This window comes from Macaca fascicularis, chromosome 11, assembly GCF_037993035.2.
Source record: "Macaca fascicularis isolate 582-1 chromosome 11, T2T-MFA8v1.1".
Classification (NCBI taxonomy): domain Eukaryota; kingdom Metazoa; phylum Chordata; class Mammalia; order Primates; family Cercopithecidae; genus Macaca; species Macaca fascicularis.
The window spans coordinates 89,909,200-89,925,889 of record NC_088385.1 but is presented as its reverse complement, the minus strand read 5'-3'; the positions used below and the strand labels follow the sequence as shown (position 1 = coordinate 89,925,889).

The 16,690-nt window shown below is 34.9% G+C and overlaps 1 protein-coding gene across 3 annotated transcripts in view; it reads right to left on the bottom strand.

The window, feature by feature from the left end:
* TMTC2 (transmembrane O-mannosyltransferase targeting cadherins 2) overlaps nucleotides 1-16,690 on the bottom strand; it is a 455,593-nt gene that overhangs the window by 61,911 nt on the left and 376,992 nt on the right. For all 3 annotated transcript variants that reach the window (XM_074007499.1, XM_005571660.4, XM_065524634.1), the window contains one exon: nucleotides 11,606-11,669. In XM_074007499.1, the coding sequence (XP_073863600.1) occupies nucleotides 11,606-11,669 (64 nt within the window). The remainder of the gene's footprint in view (nucleotides 1-11,605; nucleotides 11,670-16,690) is intronic.

Below are 16,690 nucleotides of genomic sequence, written 5' to 3'. Positions count from 1 at the left end.
ATTGTTAGTCAAGAATTTTGTATCCAGCAAAACTAAGCATCATATGAAGGAAAGATAGTCTTTTTCAGACAAACAAATGCTGAGAGAATACACATTACCAAGCTACCACTACAAGAACTGCTAAAAGGAGCTCTAAATCTTGACAAGAATCCTGGAAACACATCAAAACACAGGATCTATGAAACAAAAATACATGCTAAAAAGCAAAAACAAAAAATAAAACAAAGTACACAGGCAACAAAGAGTACTATGAATGCAATGGTACCTCACATTCCAACATTAACATCGAATATAAATGACCTAAATGCTCCCTTACAAGATACAAAACCGCAGAATGGATAAGAACTCACCAACCAACTAACTGCTGCCTCAGGAGACTACATAACATATAAGGACTCACATAAACTTAAAGGGGTGGAAAAAGGCATTTCATGAGAATGGACAATAAAAAATGAGCAGGGGTAGCTATCTTTGTATGAGACAAAACAAATTTTAAAGCAACAGCAGTTAAAAGTGACAAAGAGGGACATTATATAATGGTAAAAGGCCTTGTCCACCGGGAAAACATCACAGTCCTAAACATATATGCACCTAACACTGGAGCTCCCAAATTTATAAAACAATTACTAATAGACTTAGAAATTAGACAGTAACATAGTAATAGTGGGGGATAAAACGAGGAATAAAAAAAATGAACAAAGGCTCCAAAAAGTCTGAGATTATGTTAAACGACCAAACTCAAGAATAATTAGTGTTCCTGAGGAAGAAGATAATTCTTAACATATAAGGACTATATGTTAAGTCCTTATTTATATATATTTAACATATAGTTTGTTATATTTATATATACTTAACATATAGTTTACAATAAAAGACAATTCATATGTTATAAACTATATGTTAAACCTGCTGTTAATCTGATAAGCTTTCCTTCATAGGTTACCTGGTGCTTCTGTCTCATAGCTCTTAAGAATCTTTCCTTCGTCTTAACTTTGGATAACCTGATGACAATGTGTCTAGGTGAAGATCTTTTTGCAATGAATTTTCCAGGTGTTCTTTGTGTTTCTTGTATTTGAGTGTCTAGGTCTCTAGCAAGGCCAGGGAAGTCTTCTTCAATACTCCACTGACAGCACTAGACAGATCATCAAGACAGAAAGTCAACAAAGAAACAATGCATTTAAACTATACCTTGAGACAAATGGACTTACTGACTTATATATATACAGAACATTACATCCAACACCTGTAGAATACACGTTCTATTCAACAGTGCATGGAACTTTCTCCAAAATAGACCATATGATAGGCCATAAAATGAGCCTCAATAAATTTAAGAAAATTGAAATTATATTAAGCACTCTCTCATACCACAGTGGAATAAAGCTGGAAATCAACTCCAAAAGGAACCTTCAGAACCATGCAAATACACAGAAATTAGATAACCTGCTCCTGAATGAGCATTGGGTCAAAAACGAAATCAAACGGAAATTTAAAAATTCTTCAAACTGAACGACAATAATGACAACCTATCAAAACCTCAGGGATACGGCAAAAGCAGTGCTAAGAGGAAAGTTCATAGCCCCAAGCATCTACATCAAAAAGACTGAAAGAGCACAAATTGACAATTAAGGTCATACCTCAAGGAACTAGAGAAACGAGAACAAACCAAATCCAAACCCAGTAGAAGAAAGGAAATTACCAAGATCAGAGCTGAACTAAATGAAACTGAAACAATAAAACAATAGAAAATATAAACAAAACAGAACACTGGTTCTTTGAAAAGAAAAATGCAATTGATAGACCTTTAGCAAGATTAACCAAGAAAAGAACAGAGAAAATTCAAATAACCTCACTAAGAAAAGAAAACAGGAGATATTACAACTGACACTACCGAAAATACAAAAGACCATACAAGGCTACTACGAACACCTTGATGCACATAACTAGAAAACCTAGAAGAGTTGGATAAATTCCAGGAAAGATATGATCCTCCTAGTTTAAATCAGGAATAATTAGATACCCTAAACAGACTAATAACAAGCAGCGAGATTGAAATGGTAATTAAAAAATCACCATCACCGCCAACAACAAAAATCCAGGACCAGACAGATTCATAGCAGAATTCTACCAGAGATTAAAAGAGGAATTGGTACCAATTCTTTTGAAACTATTCTACAAGTCAGGTAAAGAAGGAACCCTTATGAAGCCAGCATAACCCTAATACCAAAACCAGGAAAGGACATAACCAAAAAAGAAAACTACAGACCAATATTCTTGATAACTATTGGTATCAAAATCTTTAACAAAATACTAGCTAACCGAATCCAACAATATAAAAAAAGATAATCCATCATGATCAAGTGCATTTAATAGCAGGGATGCAGGAATGGTTTAACATACATAAGTCAATAAACGTAATACACCACATAAACAGAATTAAAAACAAAAATCACATGATCATCTTAATAGATGCAGAAAAAGCATTCGACAAAATCCAGCATCCCTTTATGATTAAAACTCAGCAAATCGGCATAAAAGGGACATACCCTATGTAATAAAAGCCATCTATGACAAACCTACAGCTAACAGAATACTGAATGGGTAAAAGTTGAAAGCATTCCCTCTGAGAACTGGAACAAGACAAGGATGCCCACTCTCGCCACCACTCTTCAACATGGTACTGGGAGTCCTAGCCATAGCAATCAGACAAGAGAAAGAAATAAAGTGTATCCAAATCTGTAAAGAGGAAGTCAAACTGTCACTGTTTGCTGATGATATAATCATTTACTTTGAAAACCCTAAGGACTCCTCGGGAAAGCTCCTAGAACTGATAAAAGAATTCAGCAAAGTTTCTGGATACAAAATTAATGTATACAAATTAGTAGCTCTTCTATACACCAACAGCGACCAAGCAAAGAATCAAATCAAGAACTCAACTCCTTTTACAATAGTTGCAAATAAATAAATAAATAAAAATAAAATAAAATACAATACTTAGGAATACATCTAACCAAAGAGTTAAAAGACCTCTAAAGGAAAACTACAAAACACTGCTGAAAGAAATCACAGATGTCACAAACAAATGGAACACATTTCATGCTTATGGATGGTAGAATCAATAGTGTGAAAATGACCATAGTGCCAAAAGCAATAAATAATTCAATGCAATCCCCATCAAAATACCACCATCCTTCTTCACAGAATTAGAAAAAACAATTTTAAAATTCATAGGGAACCAAAAAAGAGCTTGCATAGCCAAAGCAAGACTAAGCAAAAAGAACAAACCTGGAGACATCATACTACCTGATTTCAAACTATACTCTAAGGCCATAGACACCAAAACAGCCTGGTACTGGTATAAAAGTAGGCACACAGACCAATGGCACAGAATAGAGAACCCAGAAATAAACCCAAACACAGCCAATTGATCTTTGACAAAGCAAACAAAAACATGAAGTGGGGAAAGGACACCCTTTTCAACAAATGGTGCTGGGATAATTGGCTAGCCACATGTGGGAGAATGAAACTGGATCCTCATCTTTCACCTTATACAAAAATCTACTCAAGATGGATTAAGGACTTAAACCTAAGACTTGAAACTATAGAAGTCCTAAAATATAATATCAAAAAAACACAAAACCCTCTAGGCAAGAATTTCACGTCTAAGAAGCCAAAAGCAAATGTAATAAAAATAAATAGCTGGGAGCTAATTAAACTAAGAGCTTTTTTGCACAGCAAAAGGAGCACTCAGCAGAGTTAACAGATGACCCATAGAGTGGGAGAAAATCTGCACAATCTATACATCTCACCAAGGACTAATATCCAGAATCTACAACAAACTCAAATCTGTAAGAAAAAAACAAACAATCCAATCAAAAAATGGGCTAAGGACACGAATAGACAATTCTCAAAAGAAGATATACAAATGGCCAACAAACATATGAAAAAATGCTCAACTTCACTAATGATCAGGTAGATGCAAATCAAATCCATACTGCAATACCACCTTACTCCTGCAAGAATGGCCATAATCAAGAAATCAAAATATAGTAGATGTTGGCATGGATGTGATGAACAGAGAAAACTTCTACACTGCGGTGGGAATGTAAACTAGTACAACTACTATGGAAAACAGTGTGAAGAGTCCTTAAAGAACTAAAAGTATAACTACCACCTGATCCAGCAATCCCACCACTGGGTATCTACCCAGAGGAAAATAAGTCATTATATGAAAAAGATACTTGCACATGTATGTTTATAGTGGCACAATTCACAACAGAAAAATTTTGGAACCAATCCAAATGCCCATCAATCAACGAGTGCATAAAGAAACTGTGGTATATGTATATGATGGAATACTACACAGCCATAAAAACAAATGAATTAACAGCATTTGCAGTGACCTGGATGAGACTGGAGACTATTATTCCAAGTGAAGTAACTCAGGAATGGAAAACCAAACATCGTATGTTCTCAATGATACGTGGGAGCTAAGTTATGAGGACGCAAAGGCATAAGAATGACACAATGGACCTTGGGGACGTGGGGGGAAGATTGGGAGGGGGACGAGGGATTAAAGACTACAAATTGGTGCAGTGTATACTGCTCGGGTGATGGGTGCACCAAAATCTCACAAATCACCACTAAAGTACTCATGTAACCAAATACCACCTGTACCCCAACTTATGGAAAAATGAATAATAAAAAAATAAAACACATGGATATATTTGTAACTGAAAAAATTAGTCAAAGTGAAATATGTATGTGCAGTATTAAAACACATTTTACTCATAAAATCAATCTGGTGATTCTGGGATCCACATAAAATCAATGCGTAAAAGTCAAGAGACACATGGTATGTAGTATTCCCACATCACAGAAGCTTGTGGAAAGTTTTGGGAGAGGCCATATGGTTCCTCACCCATTTACAAGCAGAAATGTGGTTTAACTGCCTCCCAGACAAATTATTATTAACTTTGTCATTTTTTTCCAACAACATAACAATCCTTTATATGTTAGAATCTGAATCTGTCCCATTAAACTTGGTTTCATGTTTTCTTTGTTCTAATTAGGGTTGAAGAATATCTTTCCCATTAGAATATACATATGTAGGTGGGAAATTTTATATCCTTTCTATTAATAATAGCTCAATTAAATAATTAATCTTTTTCCCCAGAGCTCAGTCTTAGTGGTTATTTCCACTCCACAGTCATTCCCCTACCACCATATTCACCATAAAAATGAGAGTCAAATTGAAAGTAATACGTTACAGAATATGTGGACTACCTTGTAACACAGCTGCATTTTGTCAATAAGCTCATTTATTTGAATCTTCTCTTCCCATGTTTCTCAGTTTAATCTTTTGACATATAAGCATTACTAAAGAGCCCAAATGGATCACACTGGTTTTGATTTTATAATAATGTTCTGAAATAATTTATGTCCTGGGAAAGGTATAATGCATATATGAAGTTCTCTATCGATAATATTATCCTTGAAAGATATTCTCCTTTTAATGCATATATACTAAATACACATGGGATATTTATAAAATATTCTACATATTAGAAATGCAAAATGCAAATACAACAGTTAGCATATAAATCAGAGAGCTGAGTCAAAACTAGAAGTAATCTACCAGTGATCACCAAAAAAAATGTGTCCTCATTGGTACTTATTTATTCCATGTAGATAGTACAGACCTGCATCAAATATTACCTACTGTGCTCCTCAGAACATGCAGTTGTCCATGAGTCTTTAACATAAAATTCTATCCTTTCTTCCCCCACAGGATTAGCAGATAATCAAATGAGCATAACCGAAATAATTTACTACCTAAAGTTAGCTCCCCTCTATTTCTAGTTTTGTTTTTCCCTCTGTATCTTCACAGTGTCCTTTTTCTTCTTCAGTCACTGGGGAGGAAGCAATCCTTAAATATCTCTGTTATTTCCTTTGCGCTCCCTTCACCTTGGACACATTTTCAGTCTCATGTTCACATGCATACACACATTTTTAGTATCCTATTTAACACAGAGACACATACATCTCAACATCTATCTTTAATTGGTAATATTCAAATTTAATATTTATTTCCAAACATCACTACAGAATAAGTCTTACACCACCCACTTCCAATTCTCCATTTCCTCAACTGCTCACGTCACTTATGTGAAACTGCACTCCCAAAGGGCACAAATATGCTTACTCTTGGAAGTCAAAGGACTTTCTCTGTCCTTGTTTTTCTTTACCTTTTTGCAGCAGTGTTCCCTGCTCATCAACTTTGCTTTCTATGCCCTGTCACTGTCTTGGCTGCCTTCCTTATTCTAAATTTGAAATGTCAAAATTCCCAAATGTCTGAAACTGACTCTCTTCTCTTTTGTATATTCCCTCCTTTGGTGATGCTACCCACTTATTTGGTACCATTCCCTTTTTTGCAAATGACTCCCAAGTCTCTATCCCTAACTATGGCCTTCTAACTCCTTCCTTGATAGGAATGTCTCATGAGAAAATGAGAGTAAGTAGATTCTCTCGCTCAGAATGTGCTCAGTCTAACCATTTTGTTCTTATAATAAATAAGGCCCTCTGATTACAATTTTTATATTTGTGGCATTTCTCTTCTTCCAGGTTACCTAAAATCAAAATTTTGGAACATATATGGTGGCCAACTAATTATCTTCTTCACGTCTTTTGAAATAATCTATTGCTTAATTTATCTGTATGTTCTTTTCCATTTCTCTCCATTTCTGTACTTTAGTTTCACTACTTTATGCCTATACTATTACCATGATCTTTTATTAAGTTTTCCCAAGGCTGTATCTCCCAACTCTACTTCCTCAAACACAATCGACATTTTTCATTTCATCATATAAATGGCCATCCTAAATTACTCTTTTCATTATGTCACTTTGCTTAATAACATTTTAAAATACAAACGCCACATTTTTAATATGGTATCCACTACCATTCATCTAGTTTTATGGTAGTTTTCATTTCTATCTTCCCCTATACCCTTCCTCTCGGTACATGTTGCCCTAGTTCATGTACATAGTTCTCCCTGCCAGAATTCTCTCCTTGTTCTCGCTAAAATCCTTACTTACAGGCATCCTATCATTTCAAGTTTCTCTTAGCTTGTCACCTGTGACTCAGTGTCTCTTCAGCTCCATCCAGCTGAACGTCGTTTCTCTCTCCTGTGCGCTTTGCTTACACCTAGCTCATGTGTCTCACAAAGCACTTATTACATGCTATTATTTATTGCCCTGATGTTTGAGGATTGGGATTCCCACGTTCTCTCCTTCACTCCCTCCCCACATTAGATTGTACATTTCTTAAGGACAAGGTTAATGTTTCATAACTTTCAAACCCTACTGCATTTGGCACAGTCTTACATAAAGCTGGAACTTGATAAAAAGTAAGTTGAATAAATTCATATTAAAAACAATTACATCCCCAAAAATATAAGATGTACAGACCTATCATTGGTAATTACTCTCTTCTAACTCTAGAGTTTACAAAAAGTCAGGTAAAAGCCGGTGACTTTGTACTATGCAAATTTCCCATTCTTCACATTAACCATTTTTTAAAAATCCATAAGTTAATGCAGAATTTGGCTTAATTCCTCCAGGAAGAACAAAGCAGTTCCATTTAATATCCCTCTAGTCCTTGAGAGTCAGCATTTTTTGATGCCCATTAGTGAGAGAGAAGACAGAGAAGACTGTTGTCTATTTAAAGTAACCTCCAAAGAAAGGTCAATTTATTTAAAACAAAACAAAACAAAAATTAAAACTAAAAAAAACTTAAAATGGCAATTTCAGTAAGGAGTTTTCCTATTATAGAAACATGTTTTAATGTATTATAAGGTTTAATTTTAGGACAATCAGCTCCAAAAATCAAGTAAAAAAATTAAAATGGTAATGGCGTCATTTTGTAATAAATAGACTTCTCTAACTCTGTAGTTTGGTAAACGACAAGGTATTAAACATCTCTGATAAAGAGACAATGTCAGAATCTAAAACTTATTTTGTGCCTGCTAATTTAGACATCTTTCATTATTTTAGTATTTGACCACTGGAATTCTTTGTACGTAAAATGATGCAAAAATACAATTAACAATTTCAAAGTACATTATGTGGAAAATATGGCTTTCATATCATAGAAAACATAAAGAAATTCATCATGGGACATATTGAAGAAATGGAATCGGTATTTTATTAAGAAAGAATATCCCACAGACAGCAAGCTTTTTAATATGACTGTATCAGAGGTTGCGGCTTCCTACTTTATTTTGCATAGTAGTGATCTGATATGAACATTGGTGAAACATTCACAGAGTCTCTCACATACAGATACTGATTTTTACCCTCCTAGTTGTACTTAAAGAACAGAAGAAATTCTTTAGAAGAAAATTTTTAGAAGAAAGTAAGAGTAAGATTAGATTACTGTGTAGGGGAGAAAACTAGAAAAGACAATGGAACTATTTAAATAGACTGGAGTTGAAGTCTGTTAGCTACGCTATCATATAGGCAGGTACCAAATTTATTAAGTTAAAAGCAGAGAAATAACAAAGAATGATTTTTATGAACAAAGGTAATAAACAGATATGAACAAGATAAATGTTAAATGAATGTTTTAATTCAGATCAGATGGGTCATTGCTAATAAATCATTACACGGGTTATTGTTTAAAAAGGTCTCTTCATTTCAGAACAGAAATTTATATTACTATCTTGTCTGATCTTGGAAGCTAAGCAGGGTTGGTCCTGGTTAGTACTTGGATGGGAGAAATTTATATTACTGCCATGGTTTGTATTTTATCACTGCTTCCTCTGTGCTGTGGTGTTTTACTCACCTAGACCACATACTGTAAGTCAAAACACAATTCTGAAAACAGATTAGGAAAAAATCATATCTGTTGATCCATCAATTGTAACATCATTTATTCACTGTTAAATGTGAATACTTTATTCTATCCCATCATTTTAAAAGTATTGTTGCCAGATAGGGAAAGTATCATTTGAATAAACATATTTTGAAAAGCAGTCTGCAGCGGGTTTATGAAGAAACATTTTGAGGGTTCAGAAAAAAATGGTTTCCAGTTGGAGATTAAATATTGATTTTATGATTTGCTTAGTCTTTTAAAATTAACCATTTCACAAATCAGACTCAAATCTTGTAATATCCGAGTGTCTTTCATTTTTTAGTCCAGGTCAGATAGCTCAGGTAGCTCTTCTCTCACTAATTCATTATAACATGCTGAAGATGGTCATTTGACCAACCACTTGACCAAAAATCAACATGACACTCAAGTGACCAGTACTCAAAAAACAATTGCATTTACCTATCATGCATTATGTACATTCATAGCATCTTATTAACGTGAAGGCAATAAAACAACAACAACAACAACAAAACTCGCATCTCTGCCTTTAATGAAGTTGTAATAATAAGACTTCAAATTCAACCCTTTTCCTAGAAATACTGCAGAAAGCTGTCCGACTAGGGCATTTACCAAACCATGCGTAGTGCACGCCACCCCCTTCCCTGCCACAACTCTTAACTCACTTGTGCTGCTCCAGCTTTCTCCAAAGCACGTCTCACTGTTTGATATACTAGCTCCTTCTCCTCAGACTAGATTATGAGCTCCTAACCATTTTGTTCACTGCTGTATAGCCACTGCCAAAAGTAATACCTGGTACTCTGTAAATATTACTGAATAAATAAATAAAATGACTATCATTATTTAGGTTTTCCTAATTTCTGGCTTGCCTTTCCTCTCTAAAATATGACTGCAATTTTTTTCCATCAAGCTTTCTGTTATGCATTCAGTGGCCCGGGTTACAGTGTGATTCCATTTGGTTTTGACAGTGGGTGAGTTATTAACTTCGCAGCCCTTCCAGAGAATAGGGATCACAAAGGTATCTGTGGGTTGTTGTGAGAAATGAATGAAGTACTTAGCACAGTGCTTGGCACATAATAATAAGTGCTCAATAAATTTTAGCTGTCATTGTTCTCACCATGATTATTAAGTTATTTTCTTCTGTTGCAAATTGCTTATCAATTCTTGAAACATCTCATAATGAATGTGACAGGGTTCAGAACAGCCACCCAAAGCATGGTTCCTTATAATACAGAGTATTTTAAGCTGAAAAAAAACCAAAACTGCAGAAGAAGGACAGTCACTCTGTGACCTTCTCTCTCCCTTCTCCAAGGTAGTAGGTGATAAGACCCTCATTAACACCTTGTCTCTGAATACACAGGGAAAAAAAGAAGAAGAACAAACAGGAATTTCTAAGTTCTTCCCAATTTATTACCATGAGATCATAACCTTTTGTCTTCTAATCACACTTCTGCATGATGTCTATAAAAAATATTTTCCTGAGTCATCATTTCTGAAGGCTCCCATATCAGGTAAAATGTATATTAAATAAATCTGTATGCTTTTCTATTGTTAAATCTGTCTTTTGTTTGGGGTCTCAGCCATGAGCCTTAGGGTGCTTAAGATAAAGATACTTTTTTGCCCCTACAAGTAAAACTCGGAGGCGTTGAGATTCAGGGCTAATGTTGCAAGTGGATGAATCTCCTGAAAAGAAAAATAGCTACCTCCCACATAGGTCTCTTTCAGGGAGCATTAATCCTCCTCTTTTGTGCTCCCAGAGGACTGTATACACCTCTGTATAAGAATCACCACACTGTATTTCAATTAGATGATTGTGTTCAGTCTTGTCTGCTACACTGTGTGGTCATTCAGGATATGAAATCTCTGCATCCTACCACAAAGCAGGCACTCTATAGATGAAGAATGCTTGCCCAATGGATGAGTTACTATAAAGAAATGAGACTGATCCCATTATTTGCACTCACATCACATGTGCACTTTCATTACTGTTTCAAAATTGCATTTCCCAATAGATGGTCTTGATGTGAAGAACAGGGTAGAAGATTTTAGTATTGGCGAGAGATGCAGAAGGTATATGAAAATAAAAGCACAATGTGTTGGAGTTCAGAGATGTGTTGCAAATAAAATGTGCTTAGAAGACCAAGACAAAACCAGTTCTTATTTTCTCATAAATGGTTACTCTATTTCAATAGAAGAGATCTAATTTATATCCATCTTTCTTTATGGAAGCATCATTACCCAGAGAAAAATTGTAATAAAAACATTCTTGATAATGTTGAAAAGCACAGAAATTAGAAATGAGGCCTGTGGAATAGAAAAGAGGCATACAGCTTGAGGTCTGACTATACATGAGAATCAAAAAATAATAGGTATTTAATGCCACAGCCAAAAAAACCTTCAAGGAATTGATTTTAAAAAGTTATCCAAATACAAAGTACTTAGTAGTGCTAAAGCCTGTGTTCAAGTGATAAAAATCTTATGTTGCTTTACACAGGCTAGAAGAGAAAAAGTCTAACTCTAGAAAAAGAAGCTTGAGGCTGGCAGATTTTACTGTTGAATTAAGCTATTTAGTAGGTATTCAAAATAAGAGATCGAGAGAGAAAGGAAGAAAGAAAGAAAGAAAACAAAAACAAAACACGCTTCTATGTCTTACACCTATCACATGCTTTGAGTCTATCCCTCTGAAAGTGTTTCTCATTAGGAAAGTACTTACATTAGGCCTCAGTCTGGCTGCCAGATCATAATACTTCTCGGCTGCTTCATTGAGGCTAGCCTGTCTGTAAGAGAAATAATAAAATAAAACTATAGCATTTATTTTAGAATTACAATTAGGATCACCGTGCAGCAAAATAATGTTAATTTAAAAAAAAATTCTGGTCACACCAAACAATAATTTGTCCAGGCAGAAAAAGACTTAAAAATTGAGTGTTTGCATTGTACTTGTTATTGTATTTAAGGCATTATAAATAGTATCTTAACATAATCCTATTCAGTGGGTGTTGTTATTTCACATTTACATATTAGGAATTAGAAAAGTTATCCTACTTTTCCATGCAAAACTAGGTAATATATTATAGTGGTGGGGTTCTCCAGCATCAACATGATACGCCAGAAAAATCTCAATTTTAAAAATAAATTGTCAAAATTAGTAATTATTGCTTTTGTTTTATGAAAACAGTAAAGATCTGCAGGACTTTCAAAATTCTACATCTGTCTAGAAAGACACTTTCTTTCCAGTATGGAGGGAACTTTCCACAGTGTGTAGTTAACAGAAAAAATAAAAAGGCCAGATTATGTCTCCCCTTGGACTTCAGACACCAGGGTCAGCACATGACTTAACCTCAGCTAAATGGATGTTCTCATTACTTAGGACTTTCATTCCTAAGTGACAGAAAGATGAAAGGATGGCCAGAACTCACTTGCAATGGTAGAAGCAATGGTACTATTTACTAGCCAGACTCTTCCTGGAAAGAACTGCTTTTGTATATCTCACTTCTGGGCCACTGAGGCTACCTTGTTTCCTGCCAATTTAAGCCTTCCAGCCTACAGTGAATTCTGTAGCTCCCATAGCCTTCAAATAGCTACAGTCAGTTTCTATTGCTCACAGCCAAATCCTGTAAGTAGCGCAACTGACTTGTACAAATAAAATGTGCCCTGAAATTTACAGATAGATTTGTTCACTGTCTATTCCTGTGATTCACAGAAAAGACCTAGGTTCACCCAACTCATCACCAGAAGCAGGGTTCTAAGGAAGCGCAGCCAGTTGTTCTTTAATATACAATATATTTTTTGATCATACCATGCTGCTTCAGAAGACCTTCTAAGATGGCAGGTAATAAGATCTAAGAAGCTTGTGGAGGTTGAACTGGAATCTGGTGACAATATTTGAAGGGTACAGAAAAAATGCTACAGAAAAATGCCAAATTCAATTTCAGATGTTGTATATAGCATATCTATGATGTGACAATAATAGTAAATGGCTGGGGGTCCTGCAGTTAAAATGGAGTGGTGTTCTCTTGAAGCTGTGATGTAAAGAAGCTATTGAGACAAGAAGATGACAGGACAAGGATGAAGAGAACACAAAAATTAACTTTCTCAATTAGAAAAACATATTCAAGTTTTAAAAGAGAAGGTTAACTAGCCTTATCTATAAAAGTGAATTTGCACTTGGTCAAGCCAAATACAAACTATAAAAACATACCCCATGCAACCATATAAATAATGGAAATACCTGAAGATAACATCTCTCTGGAGAGTAGGACATATTTTTCTAATTTTTAAATGAAAAATAATTAAAAACACTGCTATTTTTAATAGAGGTTATAAAGAAAGTAAAAACCCTTGACCTAAGGCTCTACTGGACCCATGACATGTTACAATGTGCTGTTGCAATTTATATTCCCATAAATGTTAAAGCTCAATTTCAATATGTCAAGAGAAGTACTTTAGTTTGGTATGAAACAGTAAAAATTCCCTCACTAGGGTATTTAATAAAGGTTCCCTCCACCAAATTATAGAATCAATTTGGTACAGACTCATTTGGAAATCTGAACCAGAATTCATTAGGTCATGCCCTGGAAAGGTTTTCTCCAGAGGAAAATAAAAGGCATGCAGGTAGGAAATTGGAGCAACTTAATACTACAAAGAACTCAGTTACTTTGAAGTGAGATCAACCGACAGATGCCCAACATGGAAAATACAGCTACCATTAATATTCATCTTTATGGACATTTAATTATGAGGTAGATAAGGATCAAAAGAGAAACTGGGGAATCCATCAGATAAAATGTCTTGAAAATAATAATAAACTCAATTTTTAAAAGGTTTTACTGCCCCCCAAAATGGTTATTAGTTTTTAAAGTCTTCATATTATTCAGTGCTTTAGTTCTCAAAGGAAATATCTAGGTTAGAAAACTTAATTTCTTAAGCTAGAAGTAGAATTGATGAAATTTTGATGAGGTGGGAAAAAAACCCCACTAGGATTTATTATATATGTCTTACAACTATGCAAATTAATTTTTACTCTAGGACCTTGCTTCTAATATTAAATAGTCTTTACAAACTACTAATCAGCATGCATTTATGGCAGAACATGGAAAACTGTAGGGAAAAGAATATGTCAGTTGCACCCACGGAATGCTCATTTATATCCTCATTTTATTCTCTAGACAAAAGAGAATAACTCATGAGGAAGTGTCCAATGTCCTTTTTACAGTGTTTGCTGTATTTCATACACGGCTCTCCACAGAGCATCCTGGGAGTACTTAGTACATCTTAATTGTAGAGATGATTGAATCATTAATCAATATTTGAAAAAGTAAAGATTTAGCAGTATTCTGCCAGTTGTTCAGAGATTCTACTAAATATTGTCAAGAACTTCAACCATAAGATTGTTAGGGACTGATCGCAGGACTCAGGTTCCCAAGACTATTAAAGCAGACGAAAAAATAACACTTCCTGCATATTTGTATCCTTTCTTCCTTCCCTATTTCTTTTCTGGGACGGAAAATTTCTAAATCCACTATCCAGGAATTGATTATTTCATTTACCAGTTACAATACCACCATGAAGCAATTATTATTATTTACCACATTTTAAAGATGAGGATAATGCAAAAACAGTGCCAGATATTCACTTTCTTACTTCCTGAAATACCTCATTTTTAAAAGCTCACAATTAGATATAGTGGAAACTTTTCCCAAGTGTCCAAGTATTAAGAGAAGGCTTTGAAGGTGGGTGAAGAGGAGAGCAGTGGCTCTGCAAGAAATCTTGCAGGCCAGATGTAAACAACTCTGCATTCTGACCAAAACATACTTTACAAAGCCAGAAATAAGGTGGTGAGAAGGAAAATCATTCATACCAGGAACCCACAATGGATCCAGATGGGCAACTTGCTCCATTTAACATGCCATCCTAGGAGTCAACACTGTTATGTCACATATCTAGAGCATTAAAGATTTAATCCCTATGCCAATAATAGACAGTAACTGGAGACTCAGATGGAGGCTCCTTTCTCATTACCAACTCCTACCTATCATAGCTGTTGGGCCCTCCCACTCTTCACATTACCTCTGGTCTCTCAGGGCCAGGAAGGGTAAGGAAGAAGAAAAAGTCCACATAGCATTTGTGAACTGGACTAGGAAGTAAACCCTGAATTTCCAAGAAATCACTGGAGTGAGTTGATTATATTTTAAGTCTTTAGGTTCAGGGTTTTTTGTTCTGTTGGTTGGTTTTGTTTTTTGCCATCAGTGAAAATATAGTCTCAGATCGAAAGCAAACAGACAATAACAAAACTCACAAACACATTTCATCATTTGTGTACTGCGAAATTCCATTTTTGTACATGAGACTATAAAATCTGCATCTGTTAAATATACATATTTCTTATATCTAGTTCCACTCCCTGGTGTTATTTTAGAAAAGTATACTTTGGAACACATGTTTATGGCCCAATAGTCTTATAAAGAAAGATGTATAAGAGAAATTTGGGAATCAATAATGTAATGGAATAACAACTTAATATACCCTATGAAATGTCTGAAGCAAATCTGATTAAAAGAACCACTTACAATTACCCACATTTTTATGTATTCTGTGCAAATTATAAAATCGCTAAATTTAAATTTTCTTCCTTAGAAATATAAATAATAAAATCTCTAGTGGCATTTAGAAGTAAAACTCTCTTTAACTACAATTATTAATAGTTGTGAATTGTCAATTTGAATTAAAAATTAATATAAAAACTACTCATACGTACAAAAGGTATTTCAGTAAAGTCTTGGCAAATGTTTTCAAGAATAGCTTATGAGCATTTTTTTTTTAAACTGGAGATTGTTGTTCATGTAACATAAAAACAGAGGAAAATAGCTGGGTTTTCCTGGATTCTTGCCAGGCTCTGATGGTTAGTTTTGAGTTACTCAAAGCAGCACTAAATTTTAATTCCAGTTGATATGTTATACAGTAGGAATAGAAGTAGAATTGAAATAATGGAAGACATAAAAATGTATGGAAGATCTTAAAATAGTGAAACCAGAGTCATACATATGTAAAAACAATGGAGCAGAAAAGATCCTTGCAATGAAACATGTACAATAAATTGTTTATGACCATTAAGCCTTCTTAGATGAAAACTTCTGTGTCAAGATACCGAAAATGGCTTCATGACCTGTAAGTATCTCCACCTGAATTCTAAATGAAAAGACTAGAGTGGTAAAGAAAAAACGTTAGCAATAAGAGGAAAAAACTATGCTGACAATATAATTTTTAAAAAGGTCCCTCTGAGAAATTCCTTGATGCCCCATGACAGTTTAAGGCTATTCTTTCACAGCCTCAAACTGTTCAGGGGCTGCAAAGGACAGAGTTAAACCTGTATCTAGAACGATTATATAATGATGTGTAGTGGAAAAAATTAAAAGAGAGGGTATTGTGTATTGGCAATGTCAACTGTTATATTCACATGTAGTAAATTACCACTTATGTTCAAGGTGTAATGTTTGGATGAGGAGAAGGAATTGAGACGGGTGAAAGAGAAACAGCAGAACAGAACTTGCCTGTAGCGGTGGTCCAAGAATCAACATCCTAAGCTTATCCTGGGATTTGTTAGAAGCGTAAAATCACAGGTACTACCCCAACTTACTAAATCATAGCATGCACTTTAACAACATCCCCAGGTGCTCACATGCACATTAATAGTGGAAAGAAACAGGGTTGACAGATGCCCACCTTCAACCTCATTTGCCACCCCACTTTGCTCTGAAGACCCTATGGTCCATTACAACATGGTTGAAATAAGAGCCTC